We start from the raw sequence: 14,634 nt of genomic DNA on the forward strand, positions 1-14,634 counted from the left end.
CATTGAAGTATGAAATTAAATGTACAATTCAATGTAAAAATATAAATCACATGGTAATATAAAAATACATATAATCTAATATGTATGAAATATATAAACATTTAATATTTGGATTAATTTTGGTGTCTTGACTAACATATTTTTTAACACAGCAGGAAATCTTTTGCTTAACTTGGAATAGTCGCAGTCATATCTGAGAGGAATTTCCCTGAGTTACCAGTTATTTAGACCCACATGGGCACTTAGCCACTTCTATGAATATAGAGATATTGTAGTACACTTACATTCTTTTTCAATACTCTTTTCTCGTTTTTACTTTAGAATTTTTATAATAGGTTTATGAAGTACTTAAGAATAATTCCAGACGAAAACTCCTTGTAGCTACTAACTATACTTATTAAGTTTAATTATAAGAAGGCATCTTTGGCATGTACTTCTTCATGGATGTTTTCTCCATGGTTTTTGAGAGATTGAATTTACTTGGATAATTTTTTTTCACTGTCTCACATGAGAAAAGTAGATAAGAAATGGAATTAAGTCTGAGTGCGCCTGGATGTTTATCTGCATGTCAAGTAAATAAAGCTTAAAATGCTGAACAGTATGATAAGATACTACATCAGTTTTGCTTCTGTAATAAATAAAAAATATGAAATAAGAATTACAGTTTTGTCATTTTGTTTTGTACTCTTCTGTATTGGTGTAACTAAAAACCAATTTACAGTTATTCTTCAAAGTAAGAATTTGGTGTGCTCAGCACTGTAGGATGTGCAACGTGCTTTCAAACCAAAGAGATCTTCATATAGAGAAGATAATTTCCCACTTCTGTAAGTGTCAAAGAGGCATCTAGCTAAATAGGCAGAATGTTTTCTAAACATGCAACTGAATGCATTTTAGTTACTTTATGTAATGATGATATGTGATTTATTTCAGGATTTGTTCATAGATTAAAACTTTGGCCTATTCTTGTCTGTAAAAGTTAGTACTGCTGGGGCAGTAGTGGCCACTGTCACATGATGAATGTGTTTTGTCATCTGGGACAATTAGCAGACACATTTGAACAGATCAAGTGCTCAGTGATCTTTAAAATCAAATTTAGTAGTTTTCAGAAATGACTCGGAGGTTCTCACTGCTCACCGAAGCTTTACTGACTTACATGTTCCCTGACTTCTGTGAAATGGGGACATTTAATTTACTCATTCACAGAATTGAGCACTTATTGAACTGAATCTGTGTATTTTGGAAACACATTTTCATAGAGGTAATTTATTATTTGTTAGATTTATACTGAAGTATTTAATTGCCTGTTTATATAAGAAGGTGGGTTGTTTTTTTTTTTAATTTTCAGAGGTCTTTTTATTACTATCCATGACCGGGGACACATCGCTTCAATGCTTGAATCCTGGCCAGAAAATATCATCAAGGTAAGTTCAGTTTTAGTTTCATGACAAAGCTGACACTGTTTTGTACCCAACTTGACTTGGTTAAGAGATTTTTATAAGCTTTTTATCAATTAGATTTCAGTGATTTCTTAGCTCATTTTTTGAACTAGAAACAATGCTGTTGCAGCCAAACTTTGAGGCTTTTTAAAAGCCTTACTTGTTCAGCTGTAGGCATCCTTTATTGATTAATTGGTCAATCACATTACATATTATGCCTAAAAACACCCCAAACAAACCTGAATTCTTTTTCTGAATTTCGGGGTGTCACAGGGTGGTTGATGTAGGAAGGCACCTCTAGAGATCATGCAGTCCATCCTGCTCAAGCAGAGTCAGACAGGGCAGGTTGCTCAGGGCTGTATCCAGCCTGTGGGTTTTGAGTATCTCCAAGTGTAGAAACTCCACAAAGTCTTCTGGCAACCCAGTCCAGTGTTTGGGTTAATAGTTCTCTGCATATAATACCTGATGAGCTCTATCTCAGAAACTTACTAAATTTCCAACTGAAATGGCTTGTCACAGAGTATGGGAATTAAACTGTTGTGTTGTCAGCTGCTTGCCATACTGAGCACTTCTGTCCTTTACTATTAAAAATTTTCCTTTTTAGCACAGACAGTTTTACGGGGTTTACTGAGTTCTAGTATTTCTGTCAATGAAAACGTATACTTTCTCATACCTTTAAGTACGATGGTGTGTTGTTTGCTTAAGGGAAGAAATACATCTTTGAAGGGTAATAACCAGGTGGCTGTAGACATCCCTGTCAAAGGACAGCAGGAGTGTCTGGTTCCGATTCTGCTGAAAACAGCCATGACAAAATCCAGGAGTCTGGGGCTCTTGTTTTGTCTTTTTTTTTTTTTGTGGATACCATCCTTTCCCTTCTTTTTCTGTTTTCATACTGCTGGCAGAAAAACATAAGAGGGAACAATGCCAGTTTTCGTGTAATATAATACTAAATATCTCTCTTGTGTGTTTTTGAATGTTTTATATGAAAGTCCCATGTATAGTGAAGCAAGAGTCTAAAATAGTGGAACAAAACCACAGTGAAATACAATAAACCAGTTCCGGGCTTTTTTTGTAATATTGATTTGGTTTTACCTGTTAGAATTTATACATGAAAATGAAAAAAATATGGTAAGAAGATAATGGAATACATAGTACATACAAGGAAATAACTGATTTTTACAGTGCTTTTACTTTTACCTCCAGGCTATTGTGGTGACAGACGGAGAACGTATTCTTGGTCTTGGAGACCTTGGCTGTTATGGAATGGGCATTCCAGTTGGTAAACTGGCACTTTATACGGCATGCGGAGGAGTAAAACCTTATGAGTGTCTACCAGTGATGTTGGATGTGGGAACAGATAATAAGGTAAATCCTTTTCTGAGGTCTAGTGAGTATCAGCTGTCAGAAGGGAACTATATGAAAATTTAATTGTGAAAATTTGTTTTTCTTTACTATAATGGCTTTGATTATGTGCAAACTAAGTAGTCCTTTTACCTATAGATAAAGTCTCATTCTAATACACAGTGTACATATACTCATCCTAATGCACAGTGCAGACTGTTTTACAAGACTCAAGTAGTTCAGGATACTGTTGTCTGTAAAAATGCGCTGCATACACTGTACATGTTAAAAAGTGGTGTAAGAAATTAGATCTCAAGAGGGGAATGATAGAGTTAAAAGTACATACAATTTAAGGCAGCATTCTCTCTCAACTTCTGCTGCAGAGTTCCTCCGCAGCCATTTCAGATGTGAGTGCTGATTTTGTCACTTGTTTTAGTGAACAGCTTGAAACTACAGCCTGATCTGTGCTGGGAATGCACGTCTGCGTACTTCAGCTGTACATATACTTTAGCTATAGAAAGCACTGTAATGCTATTAATTTCCCCCAGATGAGGTCCGAGCGCTTCAAGTAAGTGGACCTTACCCTCTGAATGATGTCAAATGAAATATCACCGGCAATATCATTATGCTTTAGCAGAAGTAAACTAATACTATACTATAAGTGATGCAAGTGGTAAACCTTATGCATGATAAATGCATGAGAGGTATGTGTACTGTGGCTAAATAACGTGTTTCTGTACCAGTAAATTTAGCTGGGACTTCTAGATTGTTGGGCTGGGTGTGTACGTCTTCATCTTTATACACACACCTCTACCCTGCCCCACTGGGGTAATTTTAGACAATGCACCATGAAAGCATTACTGAACTGAGAAATAGCCTGCTACCTTCTCTCTCTGTCCCCCAAGAGCCCTCTTCTGAAAGTGGACAGACTTACCTGAGAGATGTACCTGACCACTGCAGCACATCACATGCAAGTGTATCAAATCACATACAAGTCACAGCTATAAAATGTTTTTATTCTTGGTTTGGTTTGGGCAGCTGGGCCTCTTATCTAATCTATTATTGAATTTTTCTAGGCAGCTAATTGCTTCAGATACTTCTGATACTGCAGCAGGCTTTACGTTTTTATGCTTGAGTTTCATTGTAATTTCTATTTTTTCATAGCTCATTGCTTTCTTTAGAGATATGGAACATATACATATATACACGCACAAATAGCAAAACAAGCTTACCCATACCAATAGCTCAACTTTTATGTCACTGTTCTTGTGAATAAACAATGAGTTCAATGCACGTGAAAGAATGGCAAACCTAAAGTATTACAAGGTGTATAAAACTTCGGTGAGCTGGGGTTTGTTAATATTCTGAAATATTAACTTTCTTTTGTTGTTTCACTTTGGAATATGGCTTCTTATTTTGGGATCGTATTATGAAGTGTTACAGTTTGGTCATACAGTGTAGTTAGAGGTTAAGCCAGTTTCAGTCCCCAGCCAGCACACTGTTTAGCAGTAAAGGACGGGACTGCTTCCCCTGGCGTGCTTTTCATTCCTGCCCGGGTGTGTACCAAGCTCAGACATGCACGTGCTGCTCAGTATTCTAAAATCCCCAGCTAAATCTACTGCTACAAGGGACCTAAAACTAAGTTTGAATGAATGGGAGGTTGAGTAAAGAGTTATTTTTGGTTCTGGGTTTGTTTTGTTTTTTTTCCCCCAGTGCTGCAGCAGATGCAGGAAATTATCATTAGTGTATGGATCAGTGCCATGTTTGCTCATCTAGGTTTTTGCAGTGTGAAGAGAAGTCAGTAGCATGAGAGAAATCAAGGCTGAGAATCATGGTCAGGTTATGGTCACCTCTAGAGGCAGAACAATTGCTCTTTCAGGGTTGTGCTAGACTAGCTTACAGGTATTGGGTGGCTTTTTCCAGTGGGGACTTGTTGCTTGGATGTTTAAGCTTTCATGCAACACCTGTAACTGAGAATGAGACCTCTGAATTTTGCTGTTGGTATATGAACAGGTGAGACTTTATTGCTGTACCCCTTGACTGAAGAGGCACATGGGTCTGGTATTTGTTAATGGGAGCATGGGTGTAGTTCTTTGGCTACTTCTGGCAGCCACAGATCCTGAGGCACCAGCTCCCTCACTTTCTTCCCTTTAACACCTTCCTTCTTACCAACCAGCACATCCCTGTTCTCTCCCTAGTGCTGGTATTCGTGTAAATAGTTGGTGAGCCACTGCAGACAACTGAAATGACCAAAAAGCGATCACATTTTGCTGGCTAAGCTGATCATATTAGTCAAGCTGCTGTGAAATTGTACTGCAATTCCTTATCTTAAAATCTAACTTCTTGGACAAATAGCTGGGGTTTTCATGCTATATTTTCATACTCTAGCCAAGGTTTTCCATAATAAGACACAATAGAAATGACTCTCATAACTTGAGCATATATAAATAATAATTACTCTGAACATGTTCTTTGAAATGTGCAGATGTTTCCCATTTAGATTAGTTCCTTCTCTCATTCTGTGGGGGCCTCACTGCGCTAAAATAAGTTTTAAAATATGTGGTTTTGGCAGCTATAATGCAGTTGTGCAGAACCTGCAAATTCTCCAGAAAGATTAAATCTCACTCTAAAGCAGACTGCAAAAAAACCCAACCAACCAACCCTTCGCAAATTGTCATCCTGTATTGCTTTGTTGTGTACAGGACCCAAAACAGTAACTGAGGAGTAACTAATTTGATTTCTGATGTTTACTAAAAGCCTCATTAGTTTTAGCAGAGGCGTTTTTAGCTGGGGTATTATCCTGCTACTCATAAAACCAAGGGAAAAGAAGAGAAGCAGAGAAAGCATGTTTATATGATTTCCTAGATCATTATGCAAGAGAAATGGAAACTGCTTATTTATGCATAAAAATTGACCTAGAAGAAAGACTTGTGTGGACAAACTAGTAAATTACTCCATGTAATCAGTGTGGGACTGAGTGTCCAAAAGAAGTGGTTTTGACCACTGCCGAAGATAATATGCCTGTTTTGTAAGTCTTTGCCAAATTGGAGGCAAGTAATTGCTGACAGGACATTTTATCCAAAGCATTTAAAACATTATTTGGAGTACTGTTAGTTATTCTCTGTGACAATCTCACTGAAAGTTGTGCCTTACCCAGTAGCTGTGAATTTGTCAGGTGTGAGGATAGTGCTTCTCAGGTGGGATTTCAATCCAAGTAAAGCACACTCAGGCACTTGTCACTGTATTGTTGGAGATCCTGAGGTGATGTGACCTCTGGATTCTGGACATTAATCTACTGTTATAGAGGTATAGGTTACCCACCTTGAAATGGTTAAAGAAACAGACTGCAGAAGAAAAAGGAATGGTTATCAAAGTACAAGCAATTACAACTTAATGAAGACGTGCCTGAAACACACGTACTCAGCACTGTAAGTGGAATGGATTAAGGGTGATAGAAATAATGAAGCTGAATCAAGGGAAAACATTTAAATATTAAAATATGAGTGATTGTTTTCTATTTAAAACATGTTACTATCCTTTTGCAAAATAAACGATGTCGAGGCAAGCCTGTTGGTTAAAGATCAGCCTGGTTTACAGGGATGTGAAAACCGGCGGTTAAAAAAACCCCCACAAACTAACGGCAAAACCCAGTAATATAAACCAAGTTAAAACCCTGGGATTATAGGCAATAAAAAAGCAAAAGACAGTAAAGAAAAGAAACTTAATCTTTATTAATTATGGACAGTAATAATGACATTTTCTGTTGCTCCTGATGCTTTGCCTTAATGGTTGGACTTGCGGAAGTATTAGCTTGTCAGTATAAATATGGTAGATATTTCAGTTTTATCTATCTTGGTGAGAAGTCTCATTTTCCATTTAGTCTAATGTTAAAGTGAGTTTACAGATTTTTTTGTTGACACATACTTTTTTACCTTCACTGACTTTATACTGTTCCTTTTAAGAAACTGGACCAATGAAAAAAAGCAAAGCAGGTCTCCTGTGTTAATAGAAAAAAATGCAATTTAACACACATATAGCTGTGGGTTTATGGTATTTCAGGGCTGCTTTTGAGCTCTGCACTGTTTAATATCTTTATCATTGAGTTGGAGTCAATATTTTTACTGTCCAAGAGGTACAGATGAGACATGGTTTGATTAAAGTGCTATTACCCATCCAGAGCAGGAATGAAATCTAGGAAGGCTGATGGCTTGTATTATATGAAAGTCAAACCAGTGGTGAAAGGGTTTCTGCTGACCATAAAGCTCTTAATCTAATAATGGATGCTTAATAGAGACATGAGAAGTGTGTTTATTTGGTACCTTACAAGAGAAGCTCTGATAAGTTCAGGGCTGGGCTTAAACCATGACAGGCTGTCAGAGCAGTCCTGGACTGATGGCATGTGTAAATTCAATACTGGCAATGGCCAGTTGTGGGGGCTTTGGGAAGATTAATTGTGTGTTAGTATTTGAACATAAGCCATTTACTATAAATTACACCTCAGGTAGAAAGCATTCAGCTCTTTTAAATAGTACTTTCACACAACACTGAAAAGCCAAGACAGCTGGTATTGAAAGTAGTTCTTACACAGGCAGTTTCTAGCAGAAGGCGTCTTGGTGCTCTGAATGCCCGGACAGTGGCCATACTCCAGCCACTGGGATTGCTAAGGTGGCAGAACTCATTCCAGCTGCAGCCATAATGGCTTCAATGAAGCTGGACAAGCAGACATTCTTTTGCCCTAAGTAGGCATAGTGAAATAGCTGGCTAGTCATATATATATATATGCTATTAATGTACTGGATCGTGATGTTCAGTTCACTTTTTGAAAGTGTGTATCTGATACCATTGTTTTTATTTGTATAACTGTCAAATACCGACATTTAAGTACTGAACAGTGCACAAGAGATAAAAGGATATGTGAGGCAGCTGCTAGAGCAGCTACTCCTTCATCTGCCACATTTCAGGGACTTGTACACTACTATTTCAATTTATTTCCTGCACGTTTGCTTTGGAATATTTTTCTGCCTTCGCTTAATGCAAATATTTAAATGCAGGAATGTGACAGTTGCCCTAAATAGGTCAAGGAACGTGACTGGGATGGCAGTTCTGATTCCTCTGGAGGAACGACAGGCATCCAGGGTAGAAGACTGACTCCGCAAAAGTTGAGGTGCAAATTCAAGCTCAGCTCTTCAACTTGCGCTAATTAGGTTTCTGCATTTCCCAAAGTTACTTCCAGTCGTCGTGAGAACTGGTACCAGCCTTTCAAGATTCATGTGCTTGAAAAATACCTACCTATGAATGTGCAGATGGAAACTGTTGAGAAAAAACAAACAAACCTGCTTTTATTATTCATATTCCAATGACTATAGAAACTTAGACAAAAGCTGGTATAGAGGAAACCTACAGTTTCATATCTTATCAATCTAAAGATGTAAACTTATCAAGTAAATCATATTAATTGTGTACAGCTTTAGGGATTTCTAAATAAAAGACAGTCACAATTGTCATTGATATGTAGATGAGTGCAGTTTTACACCATTTCTTAATGGAGTAAATGTATTATGAAATGGTTATGCTCTTTTTAATGAGGTAATTTTGCCTTCCTCTTGAATGATGGTTGTTAGAAGTAGACAGCATTTCAGTAATAGTTTTACTGTAAAACAGTGGTAGCATTTCCTGAATTCTAGGAGTAGAGATGATTCCTGTCAATATAAAAAGGATCTGTTTTTGTATCTAGTGCATATATGAGAATCTGATTTTTAGGTTACATTCTCCAGTGCATTCCATGTTAGTCTCATTCGTATTTCAGAAATACTCAAAACTATGAGTAATCAAAACAGGAGGTTTCTAGATAGACAGCTTTTCATTTAGCTATATTAAAATACCACATTAACCTCTTTGACAAAGAGAGGCTTTTACATGTTCAACAAAGCAGTCAGGCCAGGGAAGGTGCTTGAAGGTAGTGATATGGCCCAATGGTGCTGAATTTCAGGCATGAAGATTTGTAAGACTGTTGCTGGAGTAAATCTTAGATATTTTTTTTTGTCATTTGGCAACTGCCTGTCTGAGCTGTTCTGGTAGGAGATAATTGCCCGCTCCTTCACCAATTAAGTTTTGTATTACAAGCGGGATTTTTTTCCCCCATAGATCTTGCTCCTAGATTCTTCCTGGTAGCATGCTGCCAGCACTTGAACAAAGGAGAAAATACATGAATATTCCTTTTTCCTCCACTTTCCATGCTTCCAGTTGGCAAGAAAATATTGTGGTAGGATATTACTTTTCCTAGAGTCAATGTTGTGAGTCATATTTTCTTTTCTCTTTTCCATATTCAGAAGTACTGAAAAGTAAAATGATTTCTGAATTACAGTTCTGTCTAGCCCATTGTGTAGAAGAAAAATCCCACATTTTTTTTATTTGTGGGAATTTGTAGTCTCCTTTTAAAGTTATTCAGTTATTTGGAGAGGACTGAATATGCGTTAGAGGAGGGAATGGACAAGTACAATCTGTTTTTATAGATGCATCTTCTAAAATGGCAGGGGGGAAGGGTAGGGTGATGGTTCTGTTGTGTTTCATAAGATTCCACCACTAAAATAAATATGGCATAGTCCATCACTCCTAAATATGCTTTATTTAAACAGCAGGGACACCTCAGACTGTGCCAGCATCCATATTACACTTGCAGACCCAAAGAATGTATTGGGAAAGGGATGGTACTTACAAGAGCCACCATTTCCCCTCAGTGCAGGGGCGGTCGGGTGATGTGCTTGAATGGACCACAAGTATCTGACAGCTGATGTTTTTCAGTAATTATTTTGAGAGCTTTCCTTTTCTTACTCTTTAATGCTCTTAGTGAAGAGTTACAGTATGTCTGGTAATACATTCACAACTTGAAAGTTTCAAAAGTTGTTTTGATTCAGCATTTTAACTCAGATGCATCAAGAATTTGTAAGTGTAGTAACAAATCTAGATTTACCAGTTGAATACGTTTCTGCAGTATGCTTCTGATTTGTTATTGACACATGTCAAACTCAGTCTTTTGACTAAGTTGTAGCCCGCTTTTTCTGGCCCAAAATATTTCTTTATGTTAGTCTGTTCCGCAAATTCCTAGCTTTCTATTTCTCATGTATTGAGTCTTGTAAGCTCGCCAGGTAAGACTGTCAGTAGAGCACATAGAAAGTAATAAAACAGATGAGGAAGAGAAAATGAAATCACAGGCTTTAGGCAACAGACAAGAAATTATATTAAATAAGATTGTTGCAAGGGAAACTTGAAATTAATTGAAAAGTAAAGGTTTATGTATGTGGTCTTGTGGTGTATTGTATAGCTAAAGCAATAGCCTTACAAGCCAAGTGTACTCTTGGAAAGAAATATTGATCACAACTGTTAAATTTTATCAGAATGAGAGTATAGTTTGTACAGGTTTCTATGCATGCTATTGCAAGTAGTGATTTTAAAATTAGTGTCATGCTGTCACAATTTATTTGTCTATCATGAAGAATCTGCTTTTTAATTTAAAAGTTCAATTGCTGCCCAAATTGCTCCAGATTCTGGGTAATAGTTTTTAGGTGGCATGTTCAGTTAGGTGTAGTTAACCATGCAGTCATGAAATATATGTACTGGAAACGTAATTCATGAAAAACTGAAGGAAAACACCTGTATTGTATTTAAATATTTTAAAGGAGTGGCATTTTTATTATTGCAGAGGAATTTTTCTTTTCTTTTTAATGTTACAGAGGCATTTTAGCTAGATATTAGTGCTTTATCTGTTGCATATACATCAGAAGCATATCATTGGTGAATGCTAACATCTCTTCAGGTCTTCTTTGAACTTTTATATATGTCATCATCTTTGCTTTTTCTTCATGCATATTGAAATTTCTTGGCCTTCTTAAGTCATACGTTATCACTGCTGGTTTTATCTCAGTATTTTTATAGCCTGAATAGATTTCTGTTTGTTGTAAACATGAGGTGAGTACTTCATGGGATATCATAAACTTTATTTTATTTGTTCCATAGAGTAATATGTTTCCTCTGTTACAATCCACTCCAAACTTCAACCCAAACCTCCTGTATTCCAAGTATTCACATCTGTGGTATGTTCTAAAACCACTGATAAACAGGATGATAGCCTAGTTTTGGGGTTTATTTTATATATTTGGTGGAGGGATATTGTCATTTAAAACCTAAAGCTGATTCCAACATTTTCTCTGTATGGCTTATGCCTCAGTATTTTTTCTCTGTGGATTGAATTTCTGCCCGATTATGTTTCCTATGAAGCTTTGTGGCCCCCATGTTGCTGAGCTGGTGAGGTACACTCTCTGATGTGTGAACTGGCGTGGAGCCTTACAAACAGGTTACTGTAGTGAGCAAGTAGGGGCATGGAAATATTTAGTAACAATTACAATTTTCACACAGATTTTGTATGGAAATTTTGTATTTCAAAATATATGATTTGCTCTCAACTGAAGTAACAGAAAAAAAATATATGCAAATATCCATCACAGTATCAGAATGTTCCCTCAGTTCCAGTTTCCAAACGTGTCTTTAATCAAGCCTCAGTCAAAACTCTTTATAATACTTGCTCTCATTATATTCCATCACAAAAAGTTAGGTAGTATTCCTTGAGTAACTTGCTTTGTTCTTTATAACATGATGAGAGGAGGAATGAAGTAATGCATACTGTATTTATACATACTGTATTTTTATTTCAATAATGACAGTAAATTCTACTTACTCCCATCTCAATCGAACCATAGGTGCATATTTAGACTTTGCATTCATATCTGTGGAAGTGTTTGTGCACTGACATGTCCATGACATCATACTTAGAATTAATATTTCTGGGCTGTTACAGAATTCCATGTTTTCATGGGGCCCTGTCATCAACAGAAATGGCGAATTGTTACTGAATAGAGAGGTCTTTATTGCACAGAATATTCCGTGTTTCGGAATACTGTGTTTTATTTGGCAACCACTTTCCTGTTTTAATGTTGTTAAATGTGCCAGTTTGCACTGTAGCTTGCATTTGACTTTTGTCTGTGTTTTTTTTCTCCATATGTTTCTTTACCTTCTGTTCAGATCTGAGAGTTATAATCATCACAGACTTTTTTCCCCAGACATATGCCATGTGATGTGTGTAAGCATGCTCACTGACACGATGCAGCAAGCAATGCTCATGGAGTGTAACAAATAATAACTACAAGAAAGAAAAGCAAGAAAAGGACATAAAAACTTGCGAAATAGTTTCTCTCTTTAGTCTTACAAAAGGAAAACAGCTCATTTGTCGCTGTTGGCTTTTCTTCTTGAGCCACTAAGTGCTCAAAGTCCTACTAAGGTGGACCTCAGCTTTAAGCAAATACCAAGGAAACCAATGTTAATAGTCAATGTTATCTGTCAGGTAGCCTTAAAAACACAGTTCAGTAACATTCGAGGAGACATCTTTCATCATGATTTTCTTGCAAGAAATCATAAACTAATTGCTGATGGTGTGTTCTATACAGTTATTTTCATTGGTTTTAATAATGGATGTTGCAATATTTCAGAATTCACTTCTGCAAATAAAAATATAAGAATCAAAGTTATATTTTCAGTGAATACTCAACTAATAAATTTCCTAATTTATGCTTCTAAGTATATCATCAAAACTGCATATAGCATTAGTCAGGAAGCTTTTTACCCTATATGTCCTAAACCCTTTGCCTGAAGGGCAACATGGTAAGATTGGATTCCAGGAGGGGATCTTGAGAGTCCAGATTTACCCAAGATACTGAGTTTTCCAGTGTGTTTGTGTTTTAAAAACTGCCTTGAAGAATATTTGAGTTTGTCTTCTACTTTGTTCATAATCTTCTGCAATTTATTATTTGTAATTACTATTTCTTCTGTACCTTCTGCCTTGCTATGTATTTCCTTGGTTGTAATAAACCTTCAGTTCTTGCTTCCCAAGGGGTGCATTCTAGTAATCGCATATTGAAAGCTGCAATATCAAACATTGCCTGCCTCGTTTACAAAATAATTGCATACAGAGGGGAACAGCATTTCCCACCATATTTTGAGCCGTTAACTGTTTTGACTTATTTGCAAATGTAGAATATTGTTTGCTGTTCTTTACCATTGTATTCCTAGGGGAAAGCATTACATCACCTCCCTTGTTTTCATTTAGATGCTTTTCTTATATTTCTTAGTCATAGCTCAGCAGCTATGAGTACCAGCAGTTTTACCAATAAAAATCAAATATAAATTGGATTGGCTTTTAAACATTTATTATCTTTAAATATTTTTCTCAACTTCATAATATACGCACTATCAGCATTTTGTTTAATGCTGCATTCATTTATAATGGGCTTTATTCTCTAACAGGAGAAAGAGATTCTCTGTTTACATTACTACTGTTACACTGCTTGTCTCCTTTTAGCCCTAATAAGGGGATGGAAAATACCTTGATTTACATTTCCTTTCAGTAGCAGAAATTCTTAGTCTTTTTAAAAATACATAGATAAATAAATAAACCCTGAGACCATGGAAAATGTGGCAAAGCCAGGTGGTTCTTCAGATTTTCACATTTACCGAACAACATATTTACAATGATTTTAAACCTTGAGAAATTGAAGAGGGGAGGGTTTTAGCAGAAAGAACGTACATGGTGACATGGGATTTAAGCCTCCATTTCATCTGACATTAGGAAGAATGAGCTGTGTGCTTATGTTACCTGCAGTTCTGTCAGTCCATTTAATTTCTTACTTCACTTTTCAGTGTAAAGGGATCTATAAAAGAGGGCAGAAATGAATATCTGGAAATGCTTATTTTGGATAGCATGCATGAGTGTCCATAGACCAAACTGATGGCAGACTTTATTTCAAGATACATTAGACATTTCCAATTCTTCATACTCAGAAGGCAGCAACAGATAGTGTTTGCTTTGGTTGGCTTCCAGTCTTTCTGAAATAGTAACTGCTAGCTGTATGCCTCCTCAGCAATCTGACAGGCAATAGAGAAGACAAGAGAATGAGTGAGCCATAAATATAGCTATTATCACAAAAGGTGGGATAAGATGCATCATTTTTCACTCCATGGAAGTCAGCCTAATGTCTGGGATAAAATGTGTCACCTGTTGACTGATGGCCTTGCACTAGTATTTTGTGCACAGAACTACTTTTCCCTTTTTTCTTCTAGTGCTAGGACAGGTTTCTAGTAAACAGCTGAGATGTCAGAGCTGAAGAAATATCAATAGACTTGTTTGATAATTGTCAGTCAGTCAATAGTACATTGTTGATGTGACTTGTTTGTGTAGGAAGAGGCCCAACACATTTGGCTCTAGTAAAGAAGATGGCTGAATGTCAGCACAGAAGACAGGGATGTCGGGGTCAAAGATGTTTTGCAAAGGACCATATGGGAGTAGCCCATAATTGAAATAAATAGACATAAGTTTAACAGAACTGAGAAGAGGCTGCCACAAGTGATGGAGATTTATAGTTGCATGTGAATGGAAGAAAAAAACCAAAATATCAGAACTGTTAATATAGAAATGAAGTGTACTGATAACAGAACAAGATTTTCAGTTTTGTACATGGTGTATCTGTTGACATGTTAAAAGTCTATTCAATTGTGTGATGGATACAAGACACACTATGTGCTGCCAAAATATGTGAGCTGATACACTATTAGCAAAATCCTTTTTATTAATAGAATATTAAACATGAACGAAAAAGAGATCTTTCAAGACTTTTTATCTTTGTCATTTATCAAATGAAGGAAAATTATTAAGATGGTATTTTTCTGAATGTTATTACTTAATAGCAAAGCATTACCGAGGTCTTCAAAAGAATAAGGCTTTGCTCTTCTCTGATTCATTTTGGTAGTGGTG

The 14,634-nt window shown here is 36.5% G+C and overlaps 1 protein-coding gene across 1 annotated transcript in view; it reads left to right on the top strand.

The window, feature by feature from the left end:
* The window catches only part of ME1 (malic enzyme 1), a 167,117-nt gene that overhangs the window by 69,479 nt on the left and 83,004 nt on the right, over positions 1-14,634 (top strand). The window contains exons 4-5 of the mRNA XM_065681358.1: positions 1,346-1,421; positions 2,640-2,801. Of these exons, the coding sequence (XP_065537430.1) occupies positions 1,346-1,421; positions 2,640-2,801 (238 nt within the window). The remainder of the gene's footprint in view (positions 1-1,345; positions 1,422-2,639; positions 2,802-14,634) is intronic.

The sequence above is a fragment of the Lathamus discolor genome, chromosome 5 (genome assembly GCF_037157495.1).
Source record: "Lathamus discolor isolate bLatDis1 chromosome 5, bLatDis1.hap1, whole genome shotgun sequence".
Lineage (NCBI taxonomy): Eukaryota > Metazoa > Chordata > Aves > Psittaciformes > Psittacidae > Lathamus > Lathamus discolor.